The sequence below is a fragment of the Salvelinus alpinus genome, chromosome 7 (assembly GCF_045679555.1).
Source record: "Salvelinus alpinus chromosome 7, SLU_Salpinus.1, whole genome shotgun sequence".
Classification (NCBI taxonomy): Eukaryota; Metazoa; Chordata; class Actinopteri; order Salmoniformes; family Salmonidae; genus Salvelinus; species Salvelinus alpinus.
Window position 1 is genome coordinate 22,343,717 of NC_092092.1, and position 17,278 is coordinate 22,360,994.

General features: G+C 42.6%; 1 protein-coding gene across 2 annotated transcripts in view; it reads left to right on the forward strand.

Moving 5' to 3' along the window:
* The window catches only part of desi2 (desumoylating isopeptidase 2), a 53,131-nt gene that overhangs the window by 28,658 nt on the left and 7,195 nt on the right, over window positions 1-17,278 (forward strand). For both annotated transcript variants that reach the window (XM_071409429.1, XM_071409428.1), the window contains exons 2-3: window positions 231-303; window positions 2,284-2,377. In XM_071409429.1, the coding sequence (XP_071265530.1) occupies window positions 231-303; window positions 2,284-2,377 (167 nt within the window). The remainder of the gene's footprint in view (window positions 1-230; window positions 304-2,283; window positions 2,378-17,278) is intronic.

Sequence of the window (17,278 nt, forward strand, 5' to 3'; positions counted from 1 at the left end):
GCACATCATCTTGCAACAGATGATTAGTCTTTTGCTCACTGTTCAGACTGTCAAGCTTGTGTTTTCCACACACTGTCCTTTTATAGAAAAGTGACTTTTACAAGTTTCATTCACACCACCTGTTAACCTGTAGTAATCATTTGAAAGAGTCCCCTGTGTATCTGTATATTACTCATACTTTTCGTCTGGAGGCAGTCGTAATGATCACGGGTGTTTCGGTTTTCTTTCAGTACTGGATCAACGAGTTCACCACCAATCTGGGAATTGGCGTCTTTCACTCAGGGATCGAGATCTACGGTAGAGGTAAGGAAACCTCCGCTGCTATGATAACAGCCCTGGGTGGGGCTGACTGACCAAAGCTCAACCACACAACCAGGCACTCCATTGAACTGCTGGGCTGTCAGGTGCTGCTGGGTAGAACTCCTCTGTCTGCAAGGCCTCGTCAAGTAGAGGGCTTTGAGTCCGATACTATGGTACTATTAGTACCTGACATCAGGACTGTAACAGATGGTGGTAGAATTAAAATAAGGATGGAAGTATAAACTTGTAAGAAGAGTTTCAAATTGTTGTAGCTGCTAACTCGTCTTTACTCATAATGCCTACACGTCTCAGAACCCCCCCCCCCCCCCCCCCCCAAAATACAAGCCACATCAACCCAACCGGAGGAATCTTTGTTAGCTAATTACCAGCTTCACTACAAACCAGACACACACTTTTGGCATTTTATTGTTTCTGGCTGTTTGTTTTTCAGGATCAAATGGGTTCTTCCTCTAATTAAAAAAGTAGACCCAGCTAAATTACATTCCTATGAGCTGCACTGCAGATATTGAGATTAGCAAGATTCAAGACTGCTGTCACACACAGAATCTGCCCATTTGCCCACGTTCGTTTCAAGGTGTTACATCGTGGTAGCCAGGGCACCAAAATCGCAGAGAAGTTGAGCTTCACGTTTCACTCTTACTTCTTGCGGAAATTGACCACCTGGTTTACTGTCTGCGTCTGTCATATCTCTGAGTCTATCTTTTTAAAACCGCTTTATTCTAGAATCAGCCTCCCAGTTGCTCTGTCTAGCCTGTATCTTGGAGGATTGGCCTTCAGCCAGGATGTGTTCAGCAGCCAGTGCTTTATTGATCAAGAAGGAGAACTGGAAGTGTTATTTTAGTTAAAAACACTGGTGGTTCAATCTGTTAAATCAGCGTCTCGCCTGTGGTTTCAACCTCACAGCTCAGCCTATTAAAAGCTGCTTTCATCTATACATTTTAAAAGAAAGCTCTGAGTTGAAATATATCCTCATGGCAACCCCTTCAGTTGCATGGTAGGATGAACCTGGGTATTTCTAATGCCTGGCTTGTTTACCCTTAATTGAGCTGATTCAGGGAGACTGACAATCCCAGCAACAGATGGTGTGGATTAGGCACATAATTATTGCCTATTACATTACTTTATGAGCAGCGCAAGCTGGCAATTATTTACTGTGTGTCTGTCTTTATGAGAGTGTGAGTTTGCCAAAACTGACACTGTTTATACATTCTGTAAAATGGATGTGCTGTGTGTATCTATGTCATTCATGGAGAAAGTGCATGAGTTATTGTAATTCAGCACAAGCGTTCAGATCAGGAGTTAGTAGCAGGCTGGATGAGTACATCAGAGGGGTGGGAACAGGGTTTTGGAGATCCCCATCCGCTGCATTCATCGTGGAGCTGGGAGCTAGACGGACTGATAGAGCTAGACGGACTGATAGAGCTAGACACGGACTGATAGAGCTAGACACGGACTGATAGAGCTAGACACGGACTGATAGAGCTAGACACGGACTGATAGAGCTATAAATACCTACCGCGTCTGCGACTTGGCTTCCTCAGACTGCCTCAGCCCATCACAACAGACTACAATACTACCCCACCCGCCCTACACTCACCTCAAACACAGCAATTCCATTATTTTACTTTTAGATCTGTATATGTTGTTGTAAATTGTTAGATATTACTGCACTGCTGGAGCTAGGAACACAAGCATTTCGCTACACCGCAATAACATCTGCTAAATATTTGTGTGCGACCAATAGTTAGATTTGATCACTGGTCCACACTCACCTCAAACAGAGCAACACCACCCCCACCCGCCCCACACTCATCTCCACACTTACCTCAACACAGTAACACCACCCCACAGCCCTGTTAATTTCCCACCAACCGCTACTAGTACTACTGTTATGTGCTATGAATCTTTGTATAGTGTGTTTGACTTCTTCTGTGTGATCTGATCAGTGGCCTGACCTTTCAGAGTTTGCCTATGGAGGACACCCATATCCATTTTCAGGGATATTCGAGATAACGCCAGGGGATGCCACAGAACTCGGGGAGACATTCAAATTCAAGTGAGTATCATGGCTTAAATCAAGGGCACTTAGGGTTTTCTCACTGTATATCGAAAAACAAGGCATGGTTAGTTGCCAAATACTTGAGCTAAAACATGAGAACATCCTTAAACCTGTTTGAAGTGGAACCAGTACTGTTGCTGACATGTGTTCTTTCTTCACTGCTTGTGATGGATTCTGAAAACTGGTCATTTCTATTCATATTGGTAAAGTTAATTTTTTCTGTTTAAAGCGGAACATAGGATCACGAGAATACCGTGAAGTCACATAGAATTTCTGCTTCAAGCGACACTGAGGATCACATGAATAGCTAATGGTTACTGACAGTTTTTTTCTTTTCTTCAATTGTTGTGGAGACCACCTTCATGGCCAATTTCTTGTCTTTATCTTGCAATCATTTTGTGACAATAATGCTCCCTAAAATGGTTATCATTATTTACTGCCTTGTAAAGGACACTCTGCCGTGTTGAAGTGTCGAGCCTTTACAGCTATGTTCAATGAAGCACACTGTTACAATGATAGTGATGGAGGAGGAAGAAGAGGAAAATCCCAGCTGGACTGACATAGAATGTTATGAATACACTTGCCTGTATAAGAGTACAGAAGAACGTGTGTGTGTGGGGGAGTTGGGGTGTTTCTACAGCGTGTCATTGCACATGCATTCATGCAAGCCCCAAGTTGGTGTCTGGCTACTTTTGATTGTGTGTGCGTGCCTGGTTAAGTCTGTGGGTGGGACTCTGTAGCTTGTTTGCATAAATTAGGCTTTATTTGTCACATGAGCCGAATACAAGTGTAGACCTTACCATGAAATGCTTATTTACAAGCCCTTAACCAACAGTGCAGTTCAAGAAGAGTTAAGAAAATATTTACCAAATAAACGAAAGTAAAAAATAATAAAAAGTAACACAATAAAATAACAATAACGAGGCTATATACAGGAGGTACCGGTACTGAGCCAATGTGCGGGGGTACAGGTTAGAGGTCATTTGTACATGTAGGTAGGGGTGAAGTGACTATGCATAGATAATAAACAGTGAGTAGCAGCAGTGTACAAAACCAATGGGGGGGATCAATGTAAATAGTCCGGTGGCCATTTGATTAATTGTTCAGCAGTCTTATGGCTTGGGGGTAGAAGCTGTTAAGGAGCCTTTTGGTCCTAGACTTAGCACCCTGGTACCGCTTGCTGTGCGGTAGCAGAGAAAACAGTCTATGACTTGGGTGACTGGAGTCTCTGACAATTTTTTGGGCTTTCCTCTGACACCGCCTGTTATATTGGTCCTGTATGGCAGCAAGCTTGGCCCCAGTGATGTACTGGGCCATACGCACTACCCTCTGTAGCGCCTTATGGTCAGATCCCGAGCAGTTGCCATACCAGGCAGTGATGCAACCAGTCAGGATGCTCTCGATGTTGCAGCTGTATAACTTTTTGAGGATCTGAAGACCCATGCCAAATCTTTTCAGTCTCCTGAGGGGGGGAAAAGGTGTTGTCGTGCCCGCTTCACGACTGTCTTGGTGTGTTTGGACCATGATAGTTTGTTGGTGATGTGGACACCAAGGAACTTAACTCTCGAACCGCTCCACTACAGCCCTGTCGATATTAATGGGGGCCTGTTCGGCCCGCCTTTTCCTGTAGTCCACAATCAGCTCCTTTTGTCTTGCTCACATTGAGGGAGAGGTTGTTGTCCTGGCACCACACTGCCAGGTCTCTGACCTCCCTATAGGCTGTCTCATCGTTGTCGGTGATCAGGCCTACCACTGTTGTGTCGTCAGAAAACTTAATGATGGTGTTAGAGTTGTTTGGCCATGCAGTTGTGGGTGAACAAGGAGTACAGGAGGGGACTAAGTACACACCCCTGAGGGGCCCCAGTGTTGAGGAACAGTGTGGCAGACGTGTTGTTGCCTACCCATAGCACCTGGGGTCGGTCCGTCAAGAAGTCCAGGATCCAGTTGCAGAGGGAGGTGTTTAGTCCCTGGTTCCTTAGCTTAGTGATGAGCTTTGTGGGCATTATGGTGTTGAACGCTGAACTGTAGTCAATGAACAGCATTCTCACATAGGTGTTCCCTTTGTCCAGGTGGGAAATGACTATCTAAAGGATAGAAGTCAGGCTGTTAGAGTCGACAGCATCCAGTCGGAGCCATTGGAGTTGGTTAAAGGTGTCCCACAAGGTTCTATACTTATTCCATTACTGTTCACTCTCTACATAAACAATATCGGTGATGAGATAAGAAAGTGTCAAATTCATTTATATGCTTATGACACTGTCATGTACTCTATCGCTTCATCGGCTGACCAAGCATTATCATTATTGGAGACAGATTTTAAGATATTACAAGGGTATTTTATATAGCTGAAACTTGTTTTAAATGCAAAGAAAACACATTTTATGATTTTTAAAAGGTTCAAAAAGTTGGTTGAAAATACACTTGCACTTACAAGCTTAGATGGTTCTCAAATTAATCAGGTCTCTGCATATAAATACTTAGAGATATGGTTGGATGATTAACTGTCTTTTAAAATGCATATTGACGAACTTTGTAAACGGCTAAAAATCAAGCTATGCTTCCTCTATAGAAACAGGACATGTTTGTCCTCTACAAATAGAAGACAAATTGTGCAAGCTACTTTTATGTCTGTTATAGATTATGGGGATATTATTTACATGCATGCTACGGCATCAACACTTAAATCGCTGGATGCTACTTATCATTGCGCACTTAGGTTTATTACGGGTGCTAGCTACAGAACTCACCATTGTGTTTTTTATCAAAATGTGGGTTGGATTTCGCTGTCCATGAGACGAGAACAACATGCTCTCGTGTTTGTCTATAAAGCACTTCTGAATAAGCTACCTTCTTATTTATCATCACTCATCAATATTAGAATTAGAATTCCTAAAACCAGGTCTCAAGCATGGATTACACTTGAGGCCCATGTGATTTCCACAGAGTTGGGAATGGTTGCCTTTTCCTGTTACGCGCCTTGCCTATGGAATAGCCTGCAGACTAAACTTAAACTTGAGACTCTTGTCCCCCTTGCCCATTTTTATTTTTATATTGCTTGTAACTGTTTCGGGTAATGCAAGTTCTTGTGCTGTTAGGTTATTCCCGTATGTGTAAATGTAATCCGTTGCTGTATTTTTTTTGTGTTACCTGTGATCGTTTTGTTTGTCTTGTGTAGTTTCTTAATCTTAATAATTGTACCTAAACTGTATGTGTAAACATGTCTACGCAGGGCCCAGCTGTAAAAGAGACCTTGGTCTCAGGCTGTGTTCCTTGTTGAAATAAAGGTTCAAAAAAGAAAAGAAAATGGCAGTGTGGAATGCGATTGAGATTGCGTCATCTGGATCTGTTGGGTCAGTTTGCGAATTGGAGTGGGTCTATGGTATCCGGGAGGATGCTATTGATGTGAGCCATGACCAGCCTTTCAAAGCACTTCATGGCGACCGACGTGAGTGCTACGGGGTGGTAATCATTTCGGCAGGTTACCTTCGCTTCCTTGGGCACAGGGACTATGGTGGTCTGCTTGAAACGTAGGTATTACAGACTCAGTCAGGGAGAGGTTGAAAATGTTAATGAGTACACGTCCTGGTAATCCGCCTGGCCCCGTGAATGTTGACCTGTATAAAGGTCTTGGTCATATCGCCTACCGTCCAGAACTGCTGGTGCTCTTGTGCATGCTTCAGTGTTGCTTGCCTCGAAGCGAGCATAAAAGGCGTTTAGCTCGTCTGGTAGGCTCCCTTCACTGGGCAGCTCGCGTCAGGGTTTCCCTTTGTAGTCCGTAATAGTTTTCAAGCCCTGCCACATCCGACGAGCATCAGAGCCGGTGTAGTAGGATTCAGTCTTAATCCTGTATTGACACTTTGCTTTTATGATGGTTCGTCTGAGTGCATAGCGGGATTTCTTATAAGCGTCCGGATTAGTGTCCCACTCCTTGTAAGAGGCAGCTCTAGCCTTTAGCTCGATGCGGATGTTGCCTGCAATCCATGACTTCTGGTTGGGATATGTAAGTACAGTGGTTCCTCCTTTAAACGTTGCGAGCTTACACCGCGGGACTTAGAGGTACCCAGCGTCACGGCTTCATTGCTCCAGACCACCACAAGGGGGAGTTTTGGCACTCATTATACACTTGGGTCCCAAGGTTTTTATATGACCAATCATATTGAGTGGTTTCAATGATGAATTTAACGCGAGTCACCCGTCCCTGGTGACTTTCTTCAGCAAAGATGGCTGACAACATTGCGGTGGAAGCAAATGTAAGTAATTATAATGTCATAACGAGTCAAGCAAAACATTTGCAATTTAGAGGAATATGTTAGTGAATGTAGAGAAACGATTGTGCATATTCTTTTTGTCATGAAGTTAATTTAACGAAAATTGCTATTTAGCAAGTTAGCTGACTAGCTAACATTAGCCAACTAGCTAGCTGGTGTTATGACATGAGTATGACATTGTAATTCGTGTTGTTTAATGTTTTAGGGACTCCTGAGAGAACTAGCAAACCAGGCTGTCGTCTTGGGAAACAGTAGATGTAAAGAATCTATCTAGCTAAAGCATTTACTGCAAATTTAATGTACAATTGTGTAAGTTTGCCTTGCCGTGCAATGCAGCTGAAGTAACATAGCTAGCTAGATAACTATTTACTTGCTAATTGTGTAGTGGAGGATAAAAAATAACTGTATGCCTATGGATGTGTAGCTAGCTACAGTATGTAGCCGATCTGTGTATGGGCCCTAAAACGTTAGATTGTTAAGAATATTAGTTCAGAACCTATGAACCTCAGCTATCATAGTTGTTGTATCAACTTCAAGTCTGAAATGCATTAATGAAGCCTATGGATAGAGTAGAATATAATAACTCTATTGTGCCAAGGATGCAAGTCCTATATACATGTACTGTAGTTATTACCACACATGAGATCCCCCACATTGTAGCCTGTACATTGAATATATTCACTGATCATGTACTTTTCCTTGGCAAATAAAAGTGCAGTTCAGGTATGAATCTCTGAAAGACATTCTTTTTCAGTCATATCCAATACCAAGTGTATCAAACTCCATTCTTTGAATGATGCTGTGTCTGCATGTATGTATTACAATTATACACTTCAACAGTGTTTACCGCTCCTGGGACATCAATGATTACACATTGTAACTATGCAATAGACTAGAAACATGATTTAAGTAAAGGCTGATTTATAATTCATATATACATTCGGAAAAACACTGCATCTAACTCCCTTCATCTGCATTAATCTGAGAACACAGGATAGTATTTCAATGAGATACTTAATTTCAACCAGTGGAGAATGTGAAATGGGAAAGAGTTAAGAACAGAGGCAGACAGCATATGATTAATGAATTACAGTGCTACCCTAATTCTCTCAGTTCATCACAATTAATCAAATCAAATTTTATTGGTCACATACACATGGTTAGCAGACGTTAATGCGAGTGTAGCGAAATGCTTGTGCTTCTAGTTCCGACCATGCAGTAATATCTAACAAGTAATCTAACAATTTCACAACAACTACCTGATACACACACGTGTAAAGGAATTAATAAGAATATGTACATGTAAGTATATGGATGAGCGATGGCCAAACGGCATAGGCAAGATGCAGTAGATGGTATAGAGTACAGTATATACATATGAGATGAGTAATGTAGGCTATGTAAACATATAAAGTGGCATTAAAAAGAAAGGAGGACCAAGGCACTCTTCATATAATTAATTAAAATGCCTTTTATTAGTATGGCATGTTCAATAGAAACAAAGTTGTTTAAAAACCGACGTGTTTCGGCTGCATGGCCTTCGTCAGGGAGTACGAAGGCATTTTAATTAATTATATGAAGAGTGCCTTGGTCCTCCTTTCTTTTTGATGACCAATTTACACCTTTTACCAAAGAGCACCTTCTATCTACCAAAATATACTATAGTGTACCTTAGTAGCGCTTCCCTTCCTCCTCTTTCTACTATATAAAGTGGCATTGTTTAAAGTGACTAGTGATACATTTATTACATCCAATTTTTAATTATTAAAAGTGGCTAGAGATTTGAGTCAGTATGTTGGCAGCAGCCACTCAATGTTAGTGATGGCTGTTTAACAGTCTGATGGCCTTGAGATAGAAGCTGTTTTTCAGTCTCTCGGTCCCAGCTTTGATGCACCTGTACTAGAGGTCGACCGATTAATCGGAATGGCCGATTAATTAGGTCCGATTTCCAGTTTTCCTAACAATCGGAAATCGGTAGTTTTGGATGCCGATTTTGCCCCCCCCCCCCCCCCCCCCTTCTTTAAAAAAAAAACTAGGCAAGTCAGTTAAGAACACATTCTTATTTTCAATGATGGCCTAGGAACGGTGGGTTAACTGCCTTGTTTGGGGGCAGAACGACAGATTTTTACCTTGTCAGCTCAGGGATTCGATCTTGCAACCTTACGGTTAACTAGTCCAACGCTCTAACCACCTGCCTTCACGAGGAGCCCGCCTGTTACGCGAATGCAGTAAGAAGCCAAGGTAAGTTGCTAGCTAGCATTAAACTTATCTTATAAAAAACAATCAATCAATCATAATCACTAGTTATAACTACACATGGTTGATGATATTACTAGTTTATCTAGCGTGTCCTGCGTTGCATATAATTGATGCAGTGCGCATTCGCGAAAAAGGACTGTCGTTGCTCCAATGTGTACCTAACCATAAACATCAATGCTTTTCATAAAATCAATACACAGAAGTATATATTTTTAAACCTGCATATTTAGCTAAAAGAAATCCAGGTTAGCAGGCAATATTAACCAGGTGAAATTGTGTCACTTCTCTTGCGTTCATTGCACGCAGAGTCAGGGTATATGCAACAGTTTGGGCCGCCTGGCTCGTTGCGAACTAATTTGCCAGAATTCTACGTAATTATGACATAACATTGAAGGTTGTGCAATGTAACAGGACTATTTAGACTGATGGATGCCACCCGTTAGATAAAATACGTAACGGTTCCGTATTTCACTGAAATAATAAACGTTTTGTTTTCGAGATGATAGTTTCCGGATTCGACCATATTAATGACCAAAGGCTCGTATTTCTGTGTGTTTTTATGTTATAATTAAGTCTATGATTTGATAGAGCAGTCTGACTGAGCGATGGTGGGCACCAGCAGGCTCGTAAGCATTCATTGAAACAGCACTATCCTGCGTTTTGCCAGCAGCTCTGCTGTTTATGAATTCAAGCCTATCAACTCCCGAGATTAGGCTGGTGTAACCGATGTGAAATGGCTAGCTAATTAGCGGGGTGCGCGCTAATAGCATTTCAAACGTCACTCGCTCTGAGACTTGGAGTAGTTATTCCCCTTGCTCTGCATGGGTAACGCTGCTTCGAGGGTGGCTGTTGTCGATGTGTTCCTGGTTCGAGCCCAGGTAGCGGTGAGGAGAGGGATGGAAGCTATACTGTTACACTGGCAATACTAAAGTGCCTATAAGAACATCCAATAGTCAAAGGTATATGAAATACAAATCGTATAGAGAGAAATAGTCCTATAATTCATATAATAACTACAACCTAAAACCTCTTACCTGGGAATATTGAAGACTCATGTTAAAAGGAACCACCAGCTTTCATATGTTCTCATGTTCTGAGCAAGGAACTTAAACGTTAGCTTTCTTACATGGCACATATTGCACTTTTACTTTCTTCTCCAACACTTTGTTTTTGCATTATTTAAACCAAATTGAACATGTTTCATTATTTATTTGAGGCTAAATTAATTTTATTGATTTATTAAGTTAAAATAAGTGGTCTAGTCTAGGGCACTGCATCGCAGCGCTAGCTGCGCCACCAGAGTCTCTGGGTTCGCGCCCAGGCTCTGTCGCAGCCAGCCGCGACCGGAAGGTCCGTGGGGCGACGCACAATTGGCCTAGCGTCGTCCGGGTTAGGGAGGGTTTGGCCGGTAGGGATATCCTTGTCTCATCGCGCTCCAGCGACTCCTGTGGCGGGCCGGGTGCAGTGCGCGCTAACCGAGGGGGCCAGGTGCACGGTGTTTCCTCCGACACATTGGTGCGGCTGGCTTCCGGGTTGGAGGCGCGCTGTGTTAAGAAGCAGTGCGGCTTGTTTGGGTTGTGCTTCGGAGGACGCATGGCTTTCGACCTTCGTCTCTCCCGAGCCCGTACGGGAGTTGTAGCGATGAGACAAGATAGTAATTACTAGCAATTGGATACCACGAAAATTGGGGAGAAAAGGGGGGAAAATTTAAATACAAATAAATAAATAAATAATAATAAATAAGTGTTCATTCAGTATTGTTGTAATTGTCATTATTACAACAACAAAAAAAATTGGCCGATTTAATAAATAAAAAAATATATATATATATAATTAAAAAAAATATATATAAAAAATAATTAATTTAATCGGCATCTGCTTTTTTTGGTCCTCCAATAATCGGTATCAGCGTTGAAAAATCATAATCGGTCGACCTCTAACCTGTACTGACCTCGACTTCTGGATGATAGCGGGGTGAACAGGCAGTGGCTCAGGTGGTTGTTGTCCTTGATTATCTTTTTGGCCTTCCTGTGACATCGGGTGGTGTAGGTGTCTTGGAGGGCAGGTAGTTTGCCCCCGGTGATGCATTGTGCAGACCTCACTACCCTCTGGAGAGCCTTGCGGTTGTGGGCGGAGCAGTTGCCGTACCAGGCACTGATACAGCCCGACAGGATGCTCTCGATTGTGCATCTCTAAAAGTTTGAGCGTTTTTGGTGCCAAGACAAATTTCTTCAGCCTCCTGAGGTTGGAGAGGCGCTGTTGCGCCTTCTTCACCATGCTGTCTGTGTGGGTGGACCATTTCAGTTTGTCCATGATGTCTACGCCGAGGAACTTAAAACTTTCCACCTTCTCCACTACTGTCCCGTCGATGTGGATAGGGGGTGCTCCCTCTGCTGTTTCCTGAAGTCCACGATCATCTCCTTCTGTTTTGTTGATGTTGAGTGTGGGGTTGTTTTCCTGACATCACTCTCCGAGGGCCCTCAGCTCCTCCCTGTAGGCCGTCTTGTCGTTGTTGGTCATCAAGCCTACCATTTAGTGTCGTCTGCAAACTTGATGATTGAGTTGGAGGCGTGCATGGCCACGCAGTCATGGGTGAACAGGGAGTACAGGAGAGGACTGAGAACGCACCCTTGTGGGGCCCCAGTGTTGCGGATCAGCGGGGTGGAGATGTTGTTCCCTACCCTCGCCACCTGGGGGGCGGCCCGTCAGGAAGTCCAGGACCGAGTTGCACAGGGCGGGGTCGAGACCCAGGGTCTCGAGCTTAATGATGAGTTTGGAGGGTACTGTGGTGTTAAATGCTGAGCTGTATTCCTCTTGTCCAGATGTGTTAGGGCAGTGTGATTGCGATTGCGTCGTCTGTGGACCTATTGGGGTGGTAAGCAAATTGGAGTGGGTCTAGGGTGTCAGGTAGGGTGGAGGTGATATGGTCCTTGACTAGTCTCTCAAAGCACTTCATGATGACGGAAGTGAGTGCTACGGGGCGATAGTCGTTTAGCTCAGTTACCTTAGCTTTCTTGGGAACAGGAACAATGGTGGCCCTCTTGAAGCATGTGGGAACAGCAGACTGGGATAGGGATTGATTGAATATGTCCTTAAACACACCAGCTAGCTGGTCTGTGCAGCTAGGGATGTCGTCTGGGCCGGCGGGCCTTGCGAGGGTTAACACGTTTAAATGTTTTACTCACGTTGGCTGCGGTGAAGGAGAGCCCTCAGGTTTTGGTAGCGGGCTGTGTCGGTGGCACTGTATTGTCCTCAAAGCGAGCGAAGAAGTTGTTTAGTTTGTCTGGGAGCAGGACATCTGGGTCCGCAACGGGGCTGGTTTTCTTTTTGTAATCCGTGATTGACTGTAGACCCTGCCACTTCCTCTTGTGTCTGAGCCGTTGAAATGCGATTCTGTTTTGTCTATACTGACGCTGAGCTTGTTTGATTACCTTGCAAAGGGAATAACTACACATTTTTTTATATTCGGTCATGTTTCCGGTCGCCTTGCCCTGATTAAAAGCAGTGGTTTGCGCGACTGCTGCCATCAATCCACGCTTTCTGATTGGGGAAGGTTTTAATAGTCGCTGTTGGCACAACATCACCGATGCACTTGCTAATAAACTCGCTCACCGAATCAGCGTATGCATCAATGTTGTTGTTCGACGCTATCCGGAACATATCCCAGTCCACAATCTTGAAGTGTGGAATCAAATTGGTCGGACCAGCGTTAAACAGACCTGAGCACGGGCGTTTCCTGTTTTAGTTTCTGTCTATAGGCTGGGAGCAACAAAATGGAGCCGTGGTCAGATTTTCCTTTATGGAGGGCGAGGGATGGCTTTGTATGCGTCGTGGAAGTTAGAGTAGCAATGATCCAGAATTTTCCCCGCCCGGGTCGCACATTCGATGTGCTGATAGAATTTAGGGAGCCTTGTTTTCAGATTAGTGTCTCTAGCGGTGTCTCCTAACCTTCGGGCCAACTGGTGGCAATGACGGGACTGGCTTCCTCTCTCATATCAAAACATACCTGACAGATGGATAGAGAGAGAGCATGATTAAGCCTTTTTTTTATTCTAACACGGTCAGTCATCATAATCATCAGGAGGTGAAATGCAAAACTGACCTTGGATCATTAACTCTGGGACTACTACATCACTGTATTTCAATGTAAAGCATCTCTTTAATAATACTTCCTGTTGACCCGACCAAGTGACCTCCTACCTATGATCATGCTGTGCCCTCTGTATCAGCCAGTTCAGATGCGGGAAGGGTTTACCAACACAGCTGATATAACCTAAAGGATTTAGGGAGAAGGGGATGAAGTGAAGGGGGGGGGGGAGAGAGAGACTGTTATTGTGTGTGGTCTCACCTGGTATCCACACTGTGGTTACAGAGTACTTTATGCTGAAAAACAGACACATGAGGACAAACAATAGGAGATGTCGTTATTAGACATAAATACCGCTTGATGATGACTTGATCATTTGAATCAGCTGTGTAGTGCTAAGGCAAAAACAAATGTGCACAGGTGTTTGGAGCATTCCAATATGCCACAGCTGTTGAGGTGTCAGGTTCACCTTAAAGGGTGATTATTCCAACTCTCTGAAAATGCTGCAGATTTTCCCGCAGACAAGGTAGGAACACATATCCCACACAGAAGAGGTGGATAGAATTCGACAGGTCAAGGTATCCTTCCTCCAAACTGCAGTAAGTTGTTGTACTGACATGTCACAGCACTCCAAACATCTCTCCATTAGTGTTCCACTCTTACAGAGAGTGAGGGTTTTGTGGGGGGGGGTCATAATCTCTGTGGCCCTGTGGTCTTCCTCCATGAATAGTGAACACTGAGGTGGGTCCGAGGTTATAGAAATGCAAGTTGTGTGTGGCTCTGAGGTGTCTGCATCACATGCATTCCATAACCACTATCGGAGTAAACCTGAAACATTTAAATAGAGGGCTATGTCTCACCACTTGGTTATTGCAGGGAAATCATGACTTGGCAGCAACAGATAGTCCAATGAAAAATGGCTGAGTGTTTATGTGGTGTAAATCTGTAAATTAGCAGCTGACATCTTTTTTTTTTAAATTAACCTCTCTAGGGTACGTGAGACGGTAGCGTCCCACCTCTTCAACAGCCAGTGAAACTGCAGGGCGCCAAATTCAAAACAGAAATCCCATAATTAAAATTCCTCAAACATACACGTATTTTACACCATTTTAAAGATACACTTGTTGTAAACCCAGCCACAGTGTCCGATTTCAAATAGGCTTTACGACCAAAGCAAACCAAACGATTATGTTAGGTGAGTGCCTATTCACAGAATAACACAGCCATTTTTTCAGCCAAAGAGAGGAGTCACAAAAAGCAGAAATATATAGATCGAATTAATCACTAACCTTTGATGATCTTCATCAGATGACACTCATAGGACTTCATGTTACACAATACATGTATGTTTTGTTCGGTAAAGTTCATATTTATAACCAAAAATCTGAGTTTACATTGGCTCGTTATGTTCAGTAATTCCAAAACATCCGGTGATTTTGCAGAGAGCCACATTAATTTACAGAAATAGTCATCATAAATGTTGATGAAAATACAAGTGTTATACATTGAATTTTAGATCCATTTCTCCTTAATGCAACCGCTGTGTCAGATTTCAGAAAAGCTTTACGGAAAAAGCAAACCATGCAATAATCTGAGTACGGCGCTCAGACGACAAATCAACCCAAAGACATATCCGCCATGTTGGAGTCAACAGAAGTCAGAAATAGCATTATAAATATTCACTTACCTTTGATCTTCATCAGAATGCACTCCCAGGAATCCCAGTTCCACAATAAATGTTTGTTTTGTTCGATAATGTCCATCATTTATGTGCAAATTCCTCCGTGTTCAGTACACAATCTAAACTCACGACGCGCGGGCAGGTCCAGGCAAAAGTTCAGACAAAGTCATATTCAAGTCCGTAGAAACATGTCGAACTAGGTATAGAATCAATCTTTAGGATGTTTTTAACATAAATCTTCAATAATGTTCCAACCGGAGAATTCCTTTGTCTTCAGAAATGCGATTGAACAAAGCTCGTTCTCACGTGAACGCGCATGGTCAGCTTATGTTCAGCTCATGGCAGACCTTACTCAATCCCCTCTCATTCGCCCCCACTTCACAGTAGAAGCATCAAACAAGGATGTGCAACATGACCTCATTTCCACTGTATCTTGGATAAGCAAAGAGTTGAAAAACTAAAACCTCAGATTTCCCACTTCCTGGTTGGATTTTGTCTCTGGTTTTTGCCTGCCATATGAGTTCTGTAATACTCACAGACATCTTTCAGACAGTTTTAGAAACTTCTGAGTGTTTTCTATCCAAATCTACTAATAATATGCATATCCTAGCATCTGGGCCTGAGTAGCAGACAGTTTACTCTGGGCACGCTTTTCATCCGGACGTGAAATTACTGGCCCCTACCCAAAATAAGTTAACAGGAAGCCAGTGTAGGGAGGCTAGCACTGGAGTAATATGATCAATTTTATTGGGTTCTAGTCAGGATTCTAGCAGCCGTATTTAGCACTAACTGAAGTTTATTTAGTGCTTTAGCCGGAAAGTAGACATTGCAGTAGTCTAACCTAGAAGTAACAAAAGCGTGGATACATTTTTCTGCATTTTTGGACAGAAAGTTTCTGATTTTTGCAATGTTACGTAGATGGAAAAAAGCTGTCCTTGAAACAGTCTTGATATGTTCGTCAAAAGAGATCAGGGTCCAGAGTAACGCCGAGGTCCTTCACAGTTTTATTTGAGACGACTGTACAACCATCAAGATTAATTGTTAGATTCAACAGAAGATCTCTTTGTTTCTTGGGACCTAGAAAAAGCATCTCTGTTTTGTCCGAGTTTATAAAAGTAGAAAGTAGAAATCCATTATGTGGATATATTGAAGCAACATCTCAAGACATCAGTCATGAAGTTAGAGGTTGGTCGCAAATGGGTCTTCCAAATGGACAATGACCCCAAGCATACTTCCAAATCTGTGGCAAAATGGTTTAAGGACAACAAAGGCCATCACAAAGCCCTGACCTCAATCCCATAGCAAATTTGTGGGCAGAACTGAAAAAGCGTGTGCGAGCAAGGAGGCCTCCAAACATGACTCAGTTACACCAGCTGTCGGGAGGAATGGGCCAAAATTCACCCAACTTATTGTAGGAAGCTTGTGGAAGGCTATCTGAAACATTTGACCCAAATTAGACAATTTAAAGGCAATGCTACCGAATACTAATTGAGTGTATGTAAACTTCGGACCCTCTGGGAATGTGATGAAAGAAATAAAAGCTGAAATAAATCATTCTCTCTACTATTATTCTGACATTTCACATTCTTAAAATAAAGTGGTGATCTTAACTGACCTAAAACAGGGAATTTTTACTTGGATTAAATGTCAGGAATTGTGAAAAACTGAGTTGAAATGTATTTGGCTAAGGTGTATGTAAACTTCCGACTTCAACTGTATGTATTACCAACTCCAAGTTCATACATCATTGAAAATGTGTCTATGAATAAGTAAGAATAAAAAAAGTTAATTTAACTTCTTAGATTTGGTGACATTTATACATCTTAGTACCTTATCAATTTATGATTTGTATCAATGTGGACGAGAGACAGGGGAACAGGAACAGAGTATTTTTGCCGAGCAATGCAAAGAAGCTGGATCATTCTGGCAATGATACCAGCATCATCTACACGCTGCTAAGACACCCTAACTCTTTGCATTGTACACGATGGCCCATTGCTCTGAGACTTCCTTTGACCATTCTAAAGCCCGCATTGGAAATCCTTGCCTTCATGGCCCTGACTTTCTGGTCGAACTCTTCATCTGACATATCAGAATAGCATTCCCTGACAGACATATTGTGTTCTTTCATCCTTCAGTAAAAAAAGCTAACCGTTACACTGTCATGAAATATGATTATATATCGACTATGAAACAAATAGGACATGGCCTGCTTATGAGTTGCCATGAAAGAAAGTTAATTAAACTGAAAACGGCGAGAACAGGCGTTCATAGCTAAATGCTTTTGGTTAGCTTGAGAATAATAATTGCATGATTTATCATTCTACGGTATGTATTTAATATACAGTAATCCCTCGTTTATCGCGGGGGTTACGTTCCGAAAATGACCCGCGATAAGTGAAATCCGCGAAATAGAAAACTTTTTTTTTTTTTACAATTAGCAACTATTACATGTATACAAATACAGTGACTCACGTGTAGGCCGTTTCGTCGACATTATGGGTTTAGGAGATGTTCGAAATTACAAGATAATTTGGCCAACTTAATGTAAATTTGCCAAGCTGTTTTATGTACGTACACATAACTGCACGAGACGACAAAAT